The sequence below is a fragment of the Centruroides sculpturatus genome, unplaced genomic scaffold, assembly GCF_000671375.1.
Source record: "Centruroides sculpturatus isolate CEXI.00-Female unplaced genomic scaffold, Cexi_2.0 scaffold740, whole genome shotgun sequence".
Lineage (NCBI taxonomy): Eukaryota > Metazoa > Arthropoda > Arachnida > Scorpiones > Buthidae > Centruroides > Centruroides sculpturatus.
Genome location: NW_019385071.1, coordinates 30,185 through 53,604, shown reverse-complemented (window position 1 = coordinate 53,604; position 23,420 = coordinate 30,185). Strand labels below are relative to the sequence as shown.

At 32.0% G+C, this 23,420-nt stretch overlaps 1 protein-coding gene across 1 annotated transcript; it reads left to right on the top strand.

The window, feature by feature from the left end:
• The first annotated feature begins 5,892 nt into the window (after positions 1-5,892).
• LOC111634213 lies at positions 5,893-21,809 on the top strand. Its single transcript, XM_023378933.1, has 15 exons — positions 5,893-6,023; positions 6,817-6,907; positions 7,464-7,622; positions 7,697-7,844; positions 7,921-8,150; positions 8,374-8,627; positions 14,355-14,473; positions 16,431-16,550; positions 16,641-16,863; positions 16,940-17,193; positions 18,891-19,090; positions 19,175-19,370; positions 19,435-19,612; positions 21,397-21,527; positions 21,652-21,809. Exons 1-15 carry the CDS (start codon positions 5,893-5,895, stop codon positions 21,717-21,719), a joined length of 2,502 nt encoding a protein of 833 aa, XP_023234701.1. The 3' UTR covers positions 21,720-21,809.
• Positions 21,810-23,420: the final 1,611 nt, after the last annotated feature.

The following is a 23,420-nucleotide window of genomic DNA, read 5'->3' as shown; positions in this document are numbered from 1 at the left end:
TCTGTATCACCTGAATAGGAGCCACTTATCATTAGAAAGACCTCACGGAAGGCATCCTCTTGGCAGATCGCCCAAGTGTTGCGTTGCTATCACTTAACAAATACAAACAAACAAATAAATGCCATCAATAATGAATTGATAATTTATAAGTGGCTCATCATTTTTCATCAGCTTTCAAATGAAGGGGTTCGAAAAGATTGTCGACTTATAAATCTCAACTTTGGTTCGTCTGTCTTTTCTTAATCTCCAGAACTGAGTTGAATAAAATCCGAGAACAGATATGGAACTATATAAGAACTTTCAATTCAGAGCTGATTATGTTATTTCAATTCAAATTGCAGCCCAATTTAAAAATGAAATTAAATATAAAAGTTTTTTTTTCGACATGATCCATGAATCATTGACTTTTTCTGCACTTTTAATAAAATAAGAAAAACTTCGTAAGTGTTCTTTAAACTAGAAACACCTAAATAGGGGCCAGTTCTCCTTAGAAAATCATCTCAGGAGGAAATTTTCCTCGACATGTCGCCACTTGTCGCGTTGCTATAAACAATTAAACCCAATGTACCAGTTAAGACGTGACAGGGTGTTAAATTTTATCCATAGAAATAAAATTTAAATGTTAATACTGTATAATATATGTAAATAACAAATTTTAATAATGGTACTATTAATTATCTTGTAATCACGACAAAATTAATTGAATATTTCTTTTGGGAATAATAATAATATTTACATTTTTTGTTTTTTTTTTATACGCAACGTAGCAGTTGCATTGAAATATATCAATACTTGAAAACACGCGATATGCTATTTTCCATACAACAGTTATTTTTTCATATCGGCGCTGACCGTGCAGTTTATAACAATGCGTTCGTATTGTTGTCTTTTTCATATTATTCTAGTTACTTTTACGATTGCTTATTCAGAAAATGGTAAGTAAATCTTTTTGTGGTAAAATTTAACAAAACTTTTCTTATTGAACAAAATTTATGTACGTGTGTCATAGTTTGCTTTATTCTTTCTAGTTATGGCACTTTACGACAGCAGTTATTGTATTGTTGTTTCACGCTTTGTTTAAATTTTGTCAGTGTTTGGTGCAGTATGGCCATAAATCCCTTAACGTCAGTAAAAATAAATATACTAACAAACCAAAAAATTTTACTACAGTGTTTTTTAACTATATTTATCATGTTCTTGTCGTTAAGTTTGTTTCTTTATTAAGTTACGGCAACGGAACACTTGTGCAATGCCTTCTAGGGGGTCTTTTTCAGAGGGACTGGCCCTTATTCAGGCGTTACAGACGTGGGGAAAACCCAGAAAACTCCACGTGGCCAGCCCGTCTTGGCAAGGCGTAATCCCAAGACCGAACTTCCAGTGTTCGGGGAACGGACCCATTTGGCCACTAGTGGGCCTATTGTTGTTAAATAATAAACAGATTAAGTTTTCATTATATATTTTCTCTCTTTATCAACTTCGAACAGCTTCGATGTATTGCATATTTGCGAAAACTTTCTGCACTGGGGTATAACTTTCTAAGGTTGCTTTATTTAGGAGAGTTCTTATGATGCACCCAGGTTGGTTGTTGACATATTTTCTACATCCTGGTTCGCCCGTTCGACACTTTCCTGGTATTGACTGTATTGGTTTTCTATGGATGATTATAAGATCACGCTCTTAGGGTTTAATGTTGGAATATGACAATAAAACTCGAGGGCGATCTGCTAAAGACAAAGTGCCCCCCGGAAATTTTCCACGTTAATTTGACTCCCGTATTGGTGCTAGACCTGTGAAAAAAACCCGAAAAAGATGTGGCGTGCCATTGAAACTAAATTTAATTACAAATTCTTTTGATAAATGATCGTCGCATTATTCATACAATGAAATTCTAAGAGCTGTATTTGTGGTCTTATACAATATTTTGGTACAAACTTTATACAGAATTCAACAACAAGAGCAGATTGTTAAGAGTTGCAGGACTTCAGGTAATAAAAAAAAACTAAACTCTTCGAAAAATAGTATTTTTGTTTTTATAAGCGAAACTAATGACATTTATTGTATTTTTTGTATAGAATGAAATATATATGCAGTACGACGAAAATTACAGGATCACTGGTGGAGAATTATTCAACACGTTCATGACTGTTTTGAACAAAGCAAAATTCAGGTAAATAATAAATGTATTAAATTAATACAATAATTGAGGAAATAATAGTAAAACGCTATTTAAAAATTGTATCCGGATATTTTTCAGAAAATTTAACATTTATTTCAACTTAAAACTAATATAGGAGAGAGTTGCTGTAATTTTACTCCATCAAAATATTTTGATTTTCACGGCATCCCATGTCGATTTTTCAACCTTTTGCTATCTTCTACTACTAAAACCATAAATTTATAAAATTGCAGTTTATTTTTGTGAAATTCTATACACTACTACAAACAATATGATTTCAGTAAAACCGTACTGTTTGTAATAGTAAATCGATTCCTAAATCGTATTTACTTATTTCATTAAATACACAAGCTTTATTTTAATAAGCCTACGGTGTTTTCACTTTACTGTTATATCTTTGAATGTACAGCACTTCTCCTTTTTATTGCTATAATAAAAAATTAATTTTGACAGGCTAATCTATAATGAATTGTGCTTTCTGAAATGGCACCGGTAATATATGCGGGACTATTTGTTAATGTGACTTCAGAAATTTGACATATCACACTTATTTGCGTATCTAATTTATTTAGACTTCAAATTTTGTAAATTAACACTAGCACGTTGTAAGTGGTACCAGATTATATCTAATAGTGCCATCACAACATGTCGATAGGGTTAGAAATTGGCACCGGTAATATTGAGTCAGGTTGATAAGTTTATGGAATTCCTCTGCTTAGAAAAAAAAACAGTTTAAGTGGTAAACCGTTGTAAACTTCTATGTTTGAAATGAACTAGTGTCATTTTACAGGCAAAAAATGGCGAATTTGTAAGGCAAGACGTGAGGCTTGTAAGAAGTATTTGCAGAAATTTTCTACTCGAATTGTGGCAAACATTTGTGAAATGTTGCCTCGAGTTGTCACGATGCGCGATGGCGTCTTTGGAAAGATTCCGATTTGCTTTTACCTGATTGAACTCTGGAGCTTGATTTGCGGTACTGTTGTCCATCGATCTTTCAACGTTCCTTTCAGTCAATCAATAAAGATTACTTTTCATCAGAGGAGATGATAGAAACACTTTTTCAGAGTTGATTAATGAATGAGTTTTTTTCCTGTGGTTCTGTAGAATTCCCGCAAAAACAAAATACATGTAGTGTAATTTTTTACATCTTTAACGTACCACAAGGATCAAATAAGTTATCGTTACACACAGTGTTAACAAAGAATAAGTTTTTATAAAAATGCCAGTGCAAAACGTTACCACGCTAATGTCACTAACCGGAAAGTAACTGCCAAACAGTCAATAGTTTTTCAATCAAAATTTAAATAGAGATATAAATAGTAACTATAAATAAGTAATTCATATTTAACGGATTTGCACATAACAGTTTTACGAAACTTCGTTTATTCAGCTGAACATCGTCGTTATCCGGAAAGCTTGTTACCTTCTCAGAATACATTAAAAGTTGTTGACATGAATTGGGGACTATTATAAGTTAGCAACATTTCTGGATTTCGAAATTGAGAAACAATTTTTTTGAATTTGGAAATAATTTTGAAAGCATCAGTCGATGGCATTTTGTAAACTACTGGATAGGCACTGTATCTATCCACAATTAACAAATACGGACTGTTGGGCAAATAGAAAATATCTGCTGTTACCTTCTGCTATGGATACGTATAAATTACTATCGAGTATCAGAAGTTGTTTTGTTTAAGTTCGTTGAAACATTTCGCATTGCTTACAGGATTTTACTACTTCCTGTATGTCACGATTCATTCCTGGCCAGTATTTCTAATTCTTCGCTCTACTAAGTGAATTTTGATTTCTAAATGTGGAGCATGTATATGCAGTAGAACTCAGGTTCTTTATTTTACTGGAATTACTGTGGCAGATTATGTACATATAATATCCTTTTATAGATATAAGACTTCTTTAAAATCTTAGTAGGGTTTCATGTTGTGTGATATGGACTATTTATGTACTGGGGTAAAGTTCAAATGGTGCCGTCCGATTTCCGTTCTATGAAAATAACACTTCACGATTCGTTGAACTCATATTAAGTCTGTTTATATGACGACTATTTACAATATAATAGAATCTTTTCAAACAGTGAAAGCTTGATTTTAATTGTCCAAAACAACTTTCAATATCCACTTGAAGTTTGCGGCCGGATGGCCGAGCAGTCAAGATGACAGCCTACCGCTCTGGGGAACCCGGGATCGAATCCCGACAGGTCAAGGAATCCCCAGGAATTTTTCGGGGGGTGGTCCGTTCGGATATGTCGGGCCCCGTTTCTCACCACCCGGTTTCCCCATTGTGGGCCTGGCCGAACCCATAATGGGCCTGCTATAAGAGGCTTTCTTAGTGACCACAGGGCGGAAAGAGTAAAAAAAAAACTACTTGAAGTTTTACATTGGTATCTTTCTTCACTTCCATTTGTTTGACTGTTAACAGATGGACCAACATGGTTATAGTGGATATTAACTGCCCCGAAAAGTAATTTGATTTTTTTAAATTGGTGTCAATATGAGACTAACAGCACTCGGAGAAGACAAATTGAAACAAAATCGTTTGCAATCTTTGAAATAAATGCATTGTTTATTTGAGAAAAAAGTGATGTTTTTCAATTGGAGAAAATTATCGAATTATAGTATAAGTTATCTTGGAAATACTTTAGATTTGATTTACTCAATATCACGTTCTTCAACTTTTGATTCATTCATTGATGTATTTGCTTACCTCTTGTACTTCTAAACGTGATTTGTACTATTTCATCTTAAATCTAAAGATCTCTTGTAGCTGGCTGCAATATAAGTGGTGTAATTTGCATCGTTGTTTTTTGGTTTATGTGTCTTAAGAGAAAATTTTAAAACATATAAACCACAGTAACAACTATTGCAAATTACACCACTTATATTGCAGCCAGCTACAAGAGATCTTTAACTTGGGATTGTTTGACCCAAGAAATTTACATGTCATTAACCAAACAAAACCAAGTATAGAAAATATTTGTATATTTGTTATTGTTCTAAGTAATCATATAATCGTTTTCATTTTTCCTGTTGTTATCATTTTGAAATTTTGGTTGTATTATAAAAANAAAAGTAACTTTTGAATAATTTGTTTTTACTTTCCTGTCTGTTAAATATAACAAAGTGTAGCGATTAGTCAAAAAACAAGATTTTTACATTTTTGGACTTAAGACACTTACGAACGTCAAAAAATGCAAAAATTAAATAAAATAAAATAATTCGGTGTAATACGTTTGTATGAATGCTAGTGTGTAGGGGGGTAGGATTTCGTTTATCCTGTTTGAACGTTAATAACTCCTGTGCTATTTGACAAAAATTAATGAAATTTTGTAGGACGTTGGTTATGAAAGGATTGATGCTGTTTGAATTTCGGTGGTTAAATGTCAACGAATAGGGAGACAACGGGAATATTGTGTGTTAGAGAGTAAAGCTCTAAATCCCTTTGATCGGCGTCAGGTTGATAAAACCCGCTCACGTTGTCACTGGATGGCTAGGAGGGGTATAAGTAAAATGGGGAAATCGCAGATAAGTCGGCAAGATGTCCGTTTCTCTACAATAAATACAGGTTACGAGGTTAACAAATAAGCAACAATTTAACAAAAAACCAAACCAGATTACAATATACAGCTAAGTATTTATAAGATAATAGACCGAGAGAAAGAGTGTACACAATTCAACAAATAAAATATCTCTATTAGACCGATGTCTCCGGATTCAGGTTATGTGATGGTCGGAAAAAGATCGTGGATCTTCAGCGAAGGTGGGTTTAATAAAAGGAAGACGAAATTGGCAATGTCGAAAGGTGGAGCGTTGTGTATTGTTCCTCGAAATATGTTTGTCCGGAAGCTTGAGTTCGAACCTTTTTTTGTTCTCTAGAGTGTGCGACTTTTGCTCAGGTGATTCGCTTTGTTGTGGTTCTAACTTCGCGATTTGTTCCTCGTACTACCGAGGTGTCGGACTCCTTTTACCATGTAAGGCAACAAATTCGAATCTTTTAGATGTTACCCTCGCGATCTTGTGACTATTGTTACTTGATAATTTAACTGATTTTGACGTTTCTCGTTATTAATAACCATTTGTTTACATTTCCTTTATCGTTAAGAATTGTCGATGTGTATAGTTATTTTATTGTCTTTATCTATCGAAACAGAGGTAAACGGAAATTTTCAGGTGGTGGGAAAAGCAAGTGGAAAAATCCACTTCTGCATTAACTGCGTATTCGTTTAACTAATTAATCTAATTACTTAATTGTTCCTCCAGAATTTCACATGTGTATCTCTAGTAAAGTCAGACTTAATGACGATTTCGCTTATTGTTTAAATTTTTTCAAGTTTTTATAAAAGTCGTCCCTACCCTCAAAATTAAAATTTTTGCCCTTTTAAACTGTAAAAAATATTTACAAATTTTTAATAAAATACGATAACAGATGGCGCCACTAAAATTGTAATTGTTGCCGGGAAAGTTCAGCAACTCGTTGCTGGTTTATTATAAAGATGTTCTCATTCAATATTTGCTTTGAACATAAATTTTTTCTTCTAGACACGAAAATAATTTGATTTTAGAATATTACATAATTTTGATTACAAGTCATTTGAATTTCTAAATATAAAACTTGGCTTTTTTAAGATATAAATTGGTGAAACCTATCCCAACATTATTTGGTATGAAGACAACAAACGGAAGCTGGAAAGGAATGATTGGACAAATTGTAAATAAGGTAAAGTAATGAGGTGTTAATTTATCGGGGTTGTCAGACTCGCCATGATTTAGCTTTGGTACGTACTTCTGCCGGAGAAACCATTCATCATATCTTATTGGTGTTCATTGACATCACCGGGGTGAGGCTGGCCATAATTATTTACATTGTTGACCTAATAATGGGCAAGTAGGCTAGGAAATCATTGAGGCCTAGATTCGGCTTACCGCTGTGAAGGATTTGGAAACAAGTTGGACAACGAATGCCGGTATATTGAATCCAAATCTAATGTAAGTACTAGAAGTAGTCAAAAAGTATGCAAACGTCTGCATAGATTCCCAGTGTGGTACTGAGAGGTCGGTCTCTGTCTCAGTCTGTGGTAAACCCTGGAATCATGTGACTTCTAAGTCAAAGTACTGAGTTCCTCCCACACAATTATGGACAGCCATATTCCATTAATTTATCATTCATATCTAATTTTATATTTAAAATGTGTTTTAAATATTGACTTTTTATTATGGTAGAAAAATATAAAATTTCTGTATTGAAATATTACCTATTAATAAAAATATATTAGAAAGCAGATATTACCTTCAATTCCCTTGTGATGACGGAAGAACGATTGAAAGTGATTGATTATTCTTCAAATGTCGCGTTCGTAAGATATCCATTTATGATAAAAGTACCAAAGAAAATGTTTAATTGGACATCTCTGATTCGACAATTTTCTCTGGAAGTAAGTTGATTTATATTTTATTTGTTTGCAAAAGTTAAAAAGTTTTAAACGCATGATTTACTAAAATTTTACAGGTATGGATATTAATATTTACTTCTACATTAATATGTGGATTAGTGATTTACAAAGTGTTGAAAGAAGAAGCACGTCAGGATGAGAACACTTCAGTTTGGACTGTCTCGAGAGCTTATTGGTTTCTTTTTGGAACCTTTCTCAATCATGGTTGAAATTAAAAATTAAAATATATATCTTGTAATGTCAGAAACTTCATTTAAGATTAGATTTTTTCTCTCACTAGGAGCACGCCTAAATTTCGTAGTTAGATTTCCTTCGAGAATAATTATTGCAGTATGGTTGATAGCAACGGTGGTGCTAGTATGGAGTTATACTGGCATTTTACTGTCTTTCATGACAACTCCGAAACTAGAATTTGTCCCACGTACTGTCGAAGAACTAGCAACTACTGTTCAAAGAGGAGATTTTTCATGTGGCACTGTGACTGGCAATGCAATCACATCGTATCTGATGGTATGCATAGAAGTTATCACTTTCATAACAGAGCTAATATGTTTTCAAAGTATTTAGAAACTTACGTCTTTCTAATAAATATATTTTTAAGCATTTAATAAAATTCCATCTACAATAATTGAAATGAAAGGTATTTTCATCAACAGTGGATCGTTTTGTGTTTAAGTACGAGTATGAAATTTTTAAAAATTATTTTATTAACTTATTTATTTCTGTTTTGTAGCATTCGACAGAATTACATATTAAAATAATAAATAATCATATTCAAGAGAGAAAGAATTTGTTTTCGGAAGAAGATGAATTTCAAAAAGTATTAGAAGGACGATTTGCTTTCATTACTGAAGAATTTGCCATGAAACAGGAATTGAAGCAATATGATGATAAAGAAGTTCTCATTTCTAGTGATTCTGTTCAAACTTTTACAATGGGATATGGTTTGACGAAGGGATCAATTTATGAGCCAATTATTGATAAAATGTAAGTCTACGGTTTTTATATCGTATTTACAGAAAAATCATCATTTAAACGTAATGTTGGTTTTTTTACCCATTTCAGAATATCCAGATTATTCGATGCAGGAATAACCTATTATGAATATTTAGGTTTGTCCGAAATGAAATTCGATTCGGAATCATATCGACCATTAATGGTGGAAGATTTACTAACCCCGATTGTAATGCTATTACTTGGATACATGATTTCTGTCGTATGTTTCTTTATTGAACTATCATTTGCCAAAATATGGCCTGCTTCAAACATACATTGACTGTGATTATATTCTTCGTTATGTGTTTTTGTTTACAAGTATAAAAACATATATATAGAATTTATTTTTATTAAGACCGGATTTTTGCACAGAAACAAGTGGATCGAACGTGTTTTAATTGTCTGGTGCATGTCTTTGCATTGAACAAATTCACGAATATCTGGGTTGTTCCAAGTTGACTGCTCAAGCTTTTTTTATGCAATTCCCTCTAACGGTCTAGTTTGTTTGACATTCCATATATTTTCGGTTTCATCCGAACTTTTTATTGCTCATAATAAAAACTTAAATTTGTGTACTGTTCTTCTTCCAATTGTTGTTCTTTTATGACCTGTTGAAATTTATATATTGCGGCAGTTTTTGGTTGCAACTGTTTAAGAATATCTGAAGTCATCTGAAAATTTTCACAATGAAGCACTGCAGCAGTTATTGAAGTTTACCAGCGAATTACTATTAGAAGAGGTGGAACAGGCAGACAAGTAATGTCTTTGTATTACTAATTTTTACTGGGCACTTTAGCGAAGATTTTTTCGTTTCTGGCATATACGAATTTACTACACAGTAATCTTCGCGAATATATTCACACACTCTGTGGATAGCATGTGCTAAACAAGTCATTTGTTTCATATTTGGGTACATTTTTTCAAATTGTTGAAAGCGAGAACCATCTGAAAGAATAAGAATTACATCGTCGTATGGAATTCTATGTGGCCAAAGCTTCGAGCAGGCATCGTTAGAAGCTTGCATGACGACTGTGCTGTTAGATTTTTTTTCAAAAATATGATTTCAGCAACATACCTTTCATGTATTCACTAATTAGAAAAACTATCAAGATATTTAATACACAGCTGCTGAAGGCATTAGTAGTCTCATCCAAGATAATGCCGATTGGATTCTCATCCACAGTACTTAACTCTTTTTGAAAAGTTTCTTGGTAGACAAAATGCAAGTAATTCTTCTAAATAATACTTTCATTTGGCAATTACTTTCCAATATATTTTTCAACATAATTCTTTAATTTGTTTCAATAACGGAATTTCTGCCCTGATAAATGTTTCAGCAGTATCAAGAAAAAGTTGATTATTTGAAGAACTGACTGCATTTTGCAAGGCCTGTACAATAAACTGGTGCTGTCTTGAAGTTTCTTTCAAGAATTTATTTTTTTGATGTTCTGTGCTTCTAATATGTGCTGCTCACTTGCCAGATCGACTAACTCTATAAAACAAAAACTGAAGAAAAGTGACAGAATAATATACATTGTTTTAAAAATTACTTTGAAAATATAAATTCGAATAAACATTGTAGAATGCAGTGTTGTATATATAGCTTTTATTCAACGGCATATAAAATGTATAAGATAACGTAGATGTGCTATAATCGTTACTATTATTACGATTTGGCAAGTGAAAAATGTAATAACATCAAATTCAGTGTTCACACGGTGTTTTAATATAAAGAAGTATCAGTATCGTACATTTTTTATTGAAAATTTTTCGCAAAAATAAATAATAACTGCTTTCTTACTGTTACAATTGTCGTTATTGTTAATTTGTTTGAATTGATTATTCAGCAACATAAATGATGGTTTCTTCGTCAACTGTATTTGAGGTCTTCTCGTGTCCATTTGTTTTAATCTTGAAGGAAGTTACCGAAAACATCATTTGTCAGCATTTAATGGATTAAAAATACACGCGTTTAAATCACAGGCTTATTAGTTTATTGTTATTTTAGTGACATTATAAGGTTTATTGGTGTTTGTATGAATCCTAGTTTTTTGTCGAATAATTTCAATGTCTTGTAACATTCTTAATGTGATTTTTCTTTTTATACACCAAAAATCAGTAGGTGAGATGAGCTCGGCTTTGTTCGGGCAAAAAATAACAACAACAAATATTAAGATTATTAGAAACTTCTCACCCTTCTGTTATGTTATATTATAATACAGTAATACAAATTTACGCGNTGTTATATTATAATACAGTAATACAAATTCACGCGATAGGTTTGTCTGACGAAAATCGCGAAGTCAGGGTACAACGTTGCATACAATCACATAAATTTTCTTTAATTTAGACTAAAGACTAACAAAAACTTTAGTTTAAAAGAAAAACATTTAATAAAATTGCAGCTCTTTATATATATTAATTTAATACAAAATATTTAAAAATTAAATGAGTTACGTAAAAAGTTATTTCGATGTCAGTGGCTTCATAAATGCTAAGAAATTCGTCTGACGACACAATGCCTTCTTTTTTTTCACGCAGAATTTCTTCGTAGCAAGTTAATAATTTTATTATTCCTTACTTTGTAGCGTTCTTCGTTGGAATCAGTTTTGTAAAAACTCTAAGCCCTTTTCAATTGAGCTGAGACCTTTTGTCATGCTAGCAATCGTCATGTGCTCATCTGGTGGAACTGGATTTGAAGTGTCGGATACTTCAGTGACATTTTGCTCATGCATATCTATAAAATCATCAATTGTCAGCTCCTGACTACCGTGTTTCCCCGAAAATAAGACATCCTCTGAAAATAAGACTTAGCAAAGTTTTTTTACCGGTAACGGTCATCGACAGATGGTTGAAAGTGGCCCGTTGGCTTTTTGAAAGTACAACCACTGATTGGTCAGCAGACAATTACGCCACACCGCATGATTTGCATAAGACTATAGCTTGGGAATCACAGATTTGCATAACGTTACGGCTGGTGATCGGTAATTGGTCGGACGGGAACACGCCACGTCATATTTGCATAGTGCTACGGTTAAGTAAGCACTAACTGGTCATCGAGCGCGATGTCGACGCTATAAAAAGTTTAAGTTGAAACACCAGTGGGAAGTCCACACCAGCACGGGAACTTCGTAAGTTCGCTGCTGAGGCCATTGAGTGTAAGGCAATCAATGGCCTAGCCCGGTCTTTGGATCGGGCGATAATGGCTATTTTTGTGAATGGTCGCTACTTGCTTGGCATTTGGGCTGTGGGACTTGTCTCCCATCCATTAGGGGTGCTGTATAGGAGTAGTCGTACCGCATGCCAGATCGGTTTTATCGGTTGAGGTGTTCAATAAACTTTATCGACATCGGTTCGTGACTTAGATTTTATTTAAGTTCATTTCGACACGACCAGATATACGTCACTCTCGTCTAAGTTCGGCTTAGGAATTTTTTTGTTCAAAAATAAATGTAAATTATTCTTCATGGAAAATTAGACCTAGCGCAACTTTCAGAGCAAACATTAATAAGAGGCACTGTCTTATTTTCGGAGAAACACGGTAAGTGAATCATGCTCGTTCACGTCGTCAATATTGACTTCCAAATCTAACAAGATTAACAACTGTTTGAAGATGATCATATGAGCGACATTATCAGTCTCTCGCGTTGTTTCCTACTCGTTTTTAAAAAAAATGGACAAAGTTTCCTTCAGGCATCATTCAATGTTGTTTTTGAAAAGTTTATTCCATGATTTTCCAATGATTTTTACGGCATCTTAAACATTCAATCGTTTCCAAAAGTCTTTAACAGATATCTCAATGTTTTTGAAATCCAGGTTTTAAAGGATTCTCTTCCTCGGATCTCTAGCTTTTGATTGGTCGGTTTCCTGTATCTAGACTATTTCGAGCTACCAAAGGTTTAATTCGACAATGTGTTTTAATCCGATCAAGAGATATTAATCGTACAGTACCTAAACTCCTACTCGTATTTAATTGTTTCGAATTCTTACATAATCTCAGCGCTGCATCTCCTTTTAAGGTTATTTAAAAACATTTTCTTTTCTCTCGATTAATAATTTTATTGATTTCCGACTTCATTTAGGTTTTTCTTCCAATTTTACGATCGTTAGAATCAAAGCACGATCCCCTGATTTGACACGTTTATGATATTTTTAACACTTGAGCTCGAGTATCGCTCTGGCTTCGCAACTTCAAAAGATGAGAGCAGAGATTAAAGTTTCAGAATAATTAATTTAGGAGTACTAACAATACTTTATTCATTTAAAAAAGTATAGCTCAACTGAACACTGGACCTTTTGATTCGAAAAATTAGAGTAAATATTTTCGTTGTTGAGACAATTGACCTTGTACTTCTGTTCGACTTGAACTGATTACATTTGCTGTATTTCGAGACTAAACAATTTATATCTTACAGATGATCTTTAAACTTTAGTCTAACTTTAATTATGAACACGAATGGTAATAAGTATTAAATAAACTTACATATTTCTATCTTTACGAATTTATTTTGCAATTGTAACAGCAAATTTTGAATTTATACAAATCTAAAATACACGCTTACAAAATTTTATTGCGACTGTAATATTTAATTAATTCTACTAATCAAACATTAATTACTTATAATATTTACTCCGTTCGCTCGGATCGTACTATACTTAACGAGAGGGAGAAACGTCATCACCTCTTTTTCCTACCTATTTTCACTCACTCACAACAGCATAGTCTCACCCTTATAGTTAAAATTCCAAAAAGTCCAAAAGGGAACCATAACCATTTAAAATACGATTACAGATTTCGAAGTTCCGTCGACATCTCCCGGTCAGAGTCGACCTTTCTCGTCACTCGATCGNCAAAAGGGAACCATAACCATTTAAAATACGATTACAGATTTCGAAGTTCCGTCGACATCTCCCGGTCAGAGTCGACCTTTCTCGTCACTCGATCGATCTTATTTCCACATGAAAACGAGATCAATCGAGAAACGACGAGAGAGAATGGGGACCAATCAAGGCATGGGATTCGGATATAAAATCCTTTAAAAATTTCAAATTTCAGGGACAAAGCGCGAATTTCCTTTATCCAATTTCGCGAAGTGACTCTGCACTCCTTTTTTCTCCGTTTGTCATATGGTCGTGACCGAAACGACGTCGACTTTGAGGGGTGCCAACGACAAAAATCTTTGGACTCTTAAACGATTATATATAAAATCTGATATTTATGACTGTATTGCGTGTTTGTATAGACAATTCGTGTTTTCTCTTTTTTAATTTTTGCTACTTCAAGTGTGTATATGTTCAAACTTGAAACTTACATTATAAGTTAATAGTTAAAAGCCATTAAATATTAAATAGATACGAAGAAACGGGTAATTTCGTGTAATTGTTACAGTTCTTATATTGAAGTATGTTGAAATTAATTAAATCAATATTTTGCATGGTATGCAAGACATTTTCTAATTTACAAGTATTTTAACGTAACTTGCGAATTTCAAAACAACCCTGGAGTGCCTAGAGAACAAACAAACATCCTTATTTATATAAATACACGATTATACGATACGAAAATTATTTAAAAATAGGTTACATATTTGTTCGTTATAAGTGATTTGTTTATTAACAACAGCATTTTCTTACGAATTATCTTATCAGAGTACCCTTGAGGTTTATATTTCATCAAATTCCTGTTATGTTTTAAGACATGTTTATATAAATTTTAAGAAATAGATTTTATTTTTCTCCTATACTTAACAGTTCATTAGAAGTTCAAGAAATGAAGAGATTCTTGTTGTACGTTTTCATTTCTCTCTTTTATATCACAAATGTCGATCTACACCGATGTAAGTAAAATTATAAGTAAATTTTTATTAACTATTACAAACTATTATTTTTAAAATTCCGGACGTATTTAAAATAATTGTATTGTACGTTTTAAAAAATTCAACCGTATACTAGACATGCTATTACATTACATATGTAATGGTAACTCCAGTATATATATAGTATATTATATAAAATTAATTGTGTAAATTAATATACTCTATAATTATGTAGTATATACTATTAACTATATAAAATTACAAATTTTCGGCTTGATAGTTGTAAAATTTACGTAACTTATGCTGTGGAGAGCATCTTCTGGCATTTTAAAGTTATTTTTTCGTACTTATTTAGCATTTCAGATATTAATAATATTAAATTAGTATACCAGAATACCATTAAGCGCTCAGATAGCCACACAGCTTTAATTAAGCACGAGTGTCACGGGTCTGGTAAATTGTATACTGTATGCCATGATCTAGTAGATGAACTAACTATATCCGCTACTTTCATGCGGTATAATACTAGCTTAGTGACGTAAGATATCCAAGTTCAAACAATCGTATACAGAACTCATTAGTTCTCATGTTTTCAATCCTCATCGATCCTATTGATACTTGGTTTTATACAATTATATTACAGAACGTTCTCTATGTCAGGAAAAATTCTTTCCAGAGAGCTAATGTCTCTGATTATTTTTCAATGTTCGGTTAAGCCACTGACTCCACCTTTTATTGATTAATTAAAACAATGCTTCTATATTAATGACTAAACTATTGAATATGCATTGTATGCTGGCACAATGAAGTGACCTCTTAACCAACACTTGGGAAGTTTTCCATCTTTATTTAGTTAGTACGCCGTGCTATACATTTGCGTTTCGGGTGTTCACCTCTCTTCAGCCAACTCACTCGAAATTTCAGACACCTGACCAATACATGGCGTATCTGTAGACAACCATAAAGGTCACGTAATGACTATCATAAATGCCATTCCCGTACACTTTTTTCAATGACACAATCGGGTTTTTTAAAATCTCAATTTACAACGTACAGGCAGAGTGATTAATAAACACTAACTATTCTGTGACATAAATCTAAGTAAACCATTACATAGAAATTCATTTTCATTCGTTAACACATTTTATAGGCTATCATCCCGACATCATCATCCAGATATATGCAAATTGGAAAACTGGATGATGATGTCGGGGTTGTTTGCCTACAGATACGCCATGTATTGGTCAGGTGTCTGAAATTTGGAGTGAGTTGGCTGAGGAGGGGTGAACACACGAAACGCAAATGTATAGCACGGCGTACTAACTAAATAAAGGTGGAAAACTTGCCAAGTGTTGGTTAAGAGGTCACTTCATTGTGCCAGCATACAATATATAAATAACAACACGGTTTCGACAGCAACAAAGAATATTGAATATGCAGTCAATCTTTATTTCCTTTACTTCATTTCATAACCTTTACTTCAATGTGATAATCGATTAATTATTAAGTAGAATAAAATAAACTTTATGTTATTGGCATATAACAGACATGGGCAAATGCGGATCTTGCTGAAAGTGTTAATTTCTGCTTTTTATTATTATTTTTACAATTTTATTTCCACAATTTTGTAAAAATATGTTTATTAGAAATATTCAATATTTGTTTTATATTATATTTATATTATATAATAAAGTTGCGACACAGAAGTGCGGTGCAGAACTGTGGCTTCCATGCATTTTGCACAACCTACATTTCGGCTCACACTGAATTCTTTTCTGCCCACCCGTGGTATATAAATTCTAGAACATATCACGCAAATATAAAACTCCATAAGTGTTTTTTTAAACCTAAACGCTTCAGACAGAACATTCATTTTACTCATATGAATATAATCCTTAATACGGAATATGTTGTTAAAAACATTAAAAATATTTTATGAAAGTAACTATCTCATAATAAAATATTGATCCATTTGAAGATTACCCCTATTGTGAAAAAGATCAAACTTATTGTGAAAATAATCAAAAGTGCATTCCAATTGCATGGGTATGCGACGGTGAGGGAGACTGTACAGATAAGTCTGACGAACGCGATTGCCGTAAGTTGTAATTATATTTACATAATTATCAAATATAGCTATAAACAGTAATTATTTTTTTCTTATTTACTTTATTTTATTTTATTTTAGAAATAGAAGGTTATCGAATCGAAGATATACCTGGAGTAATAGAAAGTACAGGAAAAGGGCTTTCTTGGTTGCTTAGGCAACGAAGATCGGATTGGGGTTGGGGAAAGGACACCAGTCGAGCAATTGTCACACTTCGTCTCTCCGATAGTCTGAATTTCGAACTACATGAAAGTCAATTAATGTTAAAGCAATTAAAACTTCAACTTTCTGGAGCTTTACTCACGTAATGCAAAATATTTTGTACTTGACTATTGTTTACTTCTTTTAGGTAAAAATACATAGGCCTATACGTTTTTCAGAAAGGGCGTAGAAAATATCGAAGCATACGAAATAGCATCGTACGTACATTCGTTACTGGCAATTTGTTCTGATCCGAGAAACTTTCAAGGGTACGATTTAGTAGAATTACTGAAAGAGAAAATGGAAAAGACAAAATCAATTAATGCTATGGTTGCATTGGCAATTTGCAATTTAAATCAAACTCTTTCGTCACGTCAAGTAAGAAAATTAGAAGAAATTACATTAACGAAAAAGAATTCACCATACTTGACAGGTAATGATAAATATCTCATTTGATTAGTAAAGGTTTATAAACAGAAAAAATATGTTTTAGATTCTAATATCTAATCAATCTTATGTATGTTTCATATACAGTAGAACCTCGATTATCCGGACTAATTGGGGATGAAGGTAGTCCCGGTAAGGAAAAATCCGGATAATCGAAACAAATACTTTAATTTGTCTTTTAATGATAATACAACACGTTTTCTTTTCGATGACATATCGGTAATATTAAAAGTAAATACCAGGACTGTGAAGTCGCGTAAAAATCTACCGACTCCGACTCCGACTTTTCCTTACCAATCCGACTCCGACTCCGGCTAAAACACCAAAACTCCACGACTCCGACTCCACAGCCCTGGTAAATACTGTATTTAAATCGTGATCAAATTTTTAAGAAACAAACGTTCGTATTGCATTAAGACTACTACTGACCAACGCTAACAGACTACCTATTGTTTAAAAGACCCTCTGGTGGCGCAAGAAGANCCCGAAGCACCGTGTTAGCTACTTTATTTTCGTTGGACAAGACAAAGATATCATTTTTAATATTTTATTAAACGTTCCCGTTAATTCGACGTTTTACGATGTCATGCGATTAGCTTCAGAATTAGATAATAAATTTCGGTAAGTTTTTATCATCTGTTTCTTTTCTCCATGAAATTCTTACGCACACATCAATTCTTATATTGAAAAGGTAGTTTCGTGGCTTTTGCTTAAAGTTATTAATTAAGACCGGTTTTCTTTATTAATACAATACCTTAGTGTGTAGAACACGAGGACATGAGATTACTCCTTTTAATGATTACCATTCCTTTGTCAATTTTCCAGACGAAGCAAGTAATTTTGTCACTTTTCGGCCTGGGTGTCAGCTAATTGCAAGTTTTACAGTATTAACAAATCAATAGCTTTATTTATTTATTAAAGGTGTTAGATGAATATTCATGGAATGAGAGAGATAAATTATCTTCTACATTAATACTAATTACAGTAAAAATTTTTATATATCTATTTCTAATGGCTTTGCTTTCCACTCTATTAATTTTTCTAATTAATAGAATTATATTTTTGCCTCTGCGTGTATGGTATTAGATATCGTGCAAATACACAATACGCTACTGATATACTATTTACCTATAGCTACAATATAAGGTACACGTCTGTAGCATATACAGCATCTACGTAGAAGCGTGCTAAAGCTACAGATAAGATAGATATAAGTATTGTAATGCAACGTTATCAACAGCATTAGGTTAATTGTAAGGTGTACATTTTGTCAAAAAGTTGTTTATGTATTTGAGTGAAAATTAAGAATTTTGTTACCTGAATTCAAACATATTACAAAGCATTGTATTAATGTCGTTTATTTAATTAAAGAGAGCAATTTAAATTTCAGATTTTACAAATAAGTTTTTCGAAGTTTAAAGTTAAGAGAATTTCTGATAATATTTATTCCCTTGTGTCTCGATAGTATATAAAGAATAATGTATATAACATAAATAAGTAAAATGAATAAAGTGTCCGAGGATTTAATAATAACATTTATTCTTCGATTCGGACACGTGCACAGATAAAGGGCAAATATCAAATTATTGAAAAAAGGCAAATTTATAATATTGAAATTTTTCTAATCGTATTTCTTATAAAATTTTAAAAGTTCGATATATTTATTTTTGAAATTTTCTACAGATACTCAAACGTATGCTATTATGGCTTTGTGGTGTATGGAAAACCGAATTAAATCATATCAAATAAACTCTTCCACGGATGAAACTTTTAAGTATAATAGAAAAATTCCATCCTTTAGCGCAATAACAGAGCAATTAACTACGTTACAGAATGAAGACGGTAGCTTCGGAAATTTGCACACAACTGCCATTTTAATGCACGTAAGTTTCAATAATTCATTACTACGTAAATACACTGTATGTATTGTAATTTATTCATTTTATTACGTCGATTTATATTAATAGGCGCTATTTTCCGTGGATTTAAACTTCAGCATCGCGGAAGAACAAATTGTAACGAAAGCCATTAATTATATCATTTCGCAACAAAACCAAGACGGATCCTTCGGGGATAGTTTGGCAACTTACTTAATACTTCCAATACTGAATAGAAAAACATTTGTCGATTTGGGAAAATTAAAATGCTCCATGGTCGAACCACGTTGGTATCTGAATTTCTTTTGGTGTTTGCAGTTTCCACATTGATTATTATTAAATCTTTTCAGGCAAAGTTACAATGCAGGAAGAAATCGATTCTAAAAAACTCCCGAAGCACCGTGTTAGCTACTTTATTTTCTTTGGACAAGACAAAGATATCATTTTTAATATTTTATTAAACGTTCCCGTTAATTCGACGTTTTACGATGTCATGCGATTAGCTTCAGAATTAGATAATAAATTTCGGTAAGTTTTTATCATCTGTTTCTTTTCTCCATGAAATTCTTACGCACACATCAATTCTTATATTGAAAAGGTAGTTTCGTGGCTTTTGCTTAAAGTTATTAATTAAGACCGGTTTTCTTTATTAATACAATACCTTAGTGTGTAGAACACGAGGACATGAGATTACTCCTTTTAATGATTACCATTCCTTTGTCAATTTTTTAGACGAAGCAAGTAATTTTGTCACTTTTCGGCCTGGGTGTCAGCTAATTGCAAGTTTTACAGTATTAACAAATCAATAGCTTTATTTATTTATTAAAGGTGTTAGATGAATATTCATGGAATGAGAGAGATAAATTATCTTCTACATTAATACTAATTACAGTAAAAATTTTTATATATCTATTTCTAATGGCTTTGCTTTCCACTCTATGTATTTTATGTATTACAGAACGTAACACATATAGCGCATGAATTATTAAAATATCTTTGATAAAACTGCTTATCATTTTATTTTTACATTATTGGTTGATGTATATAACGGAGGAAAATTATGACGATCGGTGAAAAAATTATTCCCTAGAATTTTTACATTTCTAAACGTAAGAGATACCTTGATATGTCAAAAAATGTAAAAATATTTAATGGTAATTTCTGTATATTTCGATGTTAGTGTGTGGCATTTTGTTCATCTTCTTTGAAGTTTAATAATTCCTGTGCTTTTCGTGAAATGTATCTAAAATTTTGCAGGCCGTTTTGCTTATCAGAAAGATCAATACTGTTAAATTTTGGTGGTTAAATATTGAGTGGGTAGAAAAATAAAAGGGATCGTGTGTATTTTCAGTAGGGTAAGACTAACGACCTTTTTACTTGTTATTGCCATTTTTTATAAAACTCATTTCTACTGTCAAAATTAAGCTTTTTTTTTATTTTTTAATATTTAAAAATTGTTTTAATAAAATATGATAACAGATGAGGCAACCGAAATTTTGAATGTTGAAGAGAAAGTTGAGCAACTCGTCGCTGGTTCATTTATTTAGTATAATAGAGAATGTATTATACATTCATCTACATTTATATTGTCCAAACATGATTACAATTGCTAATTTTGTAAACACTTTCATAGTATTATAGAATTTAGAATTTAAATGATTGAAATTCTATTCTTGTTTATTTCTTATCGTTTCATGATTAAATTTATTGTGAGAACCGAGGTGGTTAGTTGTTTCCACTTACCGGCGGCTCTGTCAGAGGATTGCTTTATAGGAGGGCAAAATAAAATGAGTGGGGAGGTTAATGGGTAAGTTGACAGGTACCCAAATAAATACACAGGTTGAACAAGAATAACACATTTGATAAACAACTATAAAATACTACATATCAAACGTGAAGGTGAAGAGCTACAAAAATTTTATTCTACGTTGCGATAATGATTCGTCTTTTATATGGAACATCTAATCTCTATTCTCTAAGTTAAATTAAGAGACGAGAGGGAGACCTCTCGCTCATTCTTTCTGTCACCGTCTTTGACTTAATTAATAACAATTCTAATTTCTATTATCCACTGAAAAGTATCTTACAATAGTAAAAAATGGCATCAAAATATACACACAATATCCTTAACCCCGTTATTCCGAATCACCATTTGTCTCAATTAGTTCGGATTGGCGCGACCATAATGTATATAGTAAGTAATTTTACAGAGTTTATTATACCAGGAATGTACTGTATTAAGATTATTAAAATTATATTATATGCTACTAATTCGATTACCTTTATATAAGATGACATTTAAATCGTTTCAGATTTAAATATATTGATTATACTTGGGGAAAATATATATATATGATATTCGGCCTAGTCAATGATCCCGAAAAAAGAATTTACTGGCAACTTTATAAAAAAGTCGACAATTCGACAATCTATTTTGAACAATGTAAGTTTTTCAGTCATTTTTATGCTCACTTCCTAATTCGTTTTATTATTTACATAATTGTTTAATGTTCTTCTTAATTCGATTCTTACAAATATGCGAAATTATATTTTTATATATTTTGCAGCACCCGATAAAGTGATTCCTGAAGAGAACGATGTATACGTTTACTGGTATAAGCCATTGAACGACTGAAAATTTTTTACTGTAAGTTTTCTCGTTTTATAAATACTAAACCCAATAGCAATAAAATTGTGATTTTACCGTGAAAAATGGTATATTATTGACTATATTATCTAATTTACATATACTCAATACTACTGTATTTTTTGATTGATAGTTGAACCACAATTCAGACACACCTGAACCAAGTTCATTTGTTTAAGTATTTTTGAACACCTAAACTGTAACCGAGGATTTAATTTTATGAAATCGTGAATTTTTGTTTTTTAGTATTTCTTCTATTACATATAACAAAGAGAAAGAGTATGGCGTTCAGTCAAAACATGGCACTCCCAGATTTTCCTATACTTACATGTTTTTTCTGAGTTTTACATTTAAATCTCGCTCCACTAATTTTTCTACGACATTTATTATTAATTAAACACTCAGACATGTGTAAAGTCTTAACATTGAAGCTTAAATTTTACAAAGGTAAAATTTAAAATGTACATTGAAAATAGTAAAAATGCAATGTGTATGACCCCAAAAATTACCGACTCATATCTGTTCCTGTAATTGTTAAAGTATTTACGTCTTTATTATATAAAAGATTTAAAGATTAAATTATTAAATACGATATTTTGTGTCAGGACCAAGCATGTTTTCGTGTCAGAATTAACTATTTTTGTATTAAACGCATTGATACAATTAATAATTGCAGAAAAAGCGATGAAAACAATATGCTGATTGTAAGACTTTGGGTCTGATTTCATGAGCATGAATAAACAGTTTCTTGGCCCTATAATTGATATATATACCAAAGTTACTGCAAGATTAAAGATATTAGCCGAAATGACTGATTCATTTGTTATTGATATTGGAGTTTACAGGATAAAATTTTGAGTTTATTACTTTTTAATTCGTACGTTAATGATCTGATAATTCGACATGTTAAATTTGTCTTACCTGAGAGTTCTCTCTCTCTCTGATCATATTGAGTTACATATATTAATGTATGCTGAGGACGCTGTAATTCTTGCTGTTACACCACAAATGTTACAAAATAAAATTGCAATTCTGAAGAAATTTTCTGTGTCTATGGATTAACTACAGATGTTTCTAAAACAAAAGTAATGGTATTCCATCACCCAGAGAAATGTGGTTTATGATAATCAGCTTCTACAGGTCGTTTCGAATCTACTTGGGAGTATTATTTTCATTTTCTGTATAATTTATAGAGGCTAGAAATTATAATATATATATATATATAAGACTAAAATAACAATGAATTCAATATGGCCTATTCTTTCAAGAGCTACAATTACTTCTGCTTATATCTATGTAAGGTTATTTGGTATGATGATTTCGTCTGTATTACATTATGCTGCTCCTGTATGAGCAATTACTCGGATTAAAAATTGAAAATTTTATAGATCGACACGGTTTTTCCTTTCTATGGTTGTCTCAAGATTTTCATTTGATCGAAAGCTATCAAATGTTAGTTATAAATGTATGCTGTGAACAAACCATACAAGAAGATAGGTTTTGCTGAAGGATACAACTTATATGTGTACAGGTTATTTGTTTATGAACATAAATTATTATGTAAAACGCTTAATACTACAAATTCGATGTGGTGAAAATTATATTTTGACATACAATAGTACTCTACTGATATATTCTGAGAGATTTTGTAGTAATTGTAGTATGCAAGTGTATGAATCTTGGAAACAT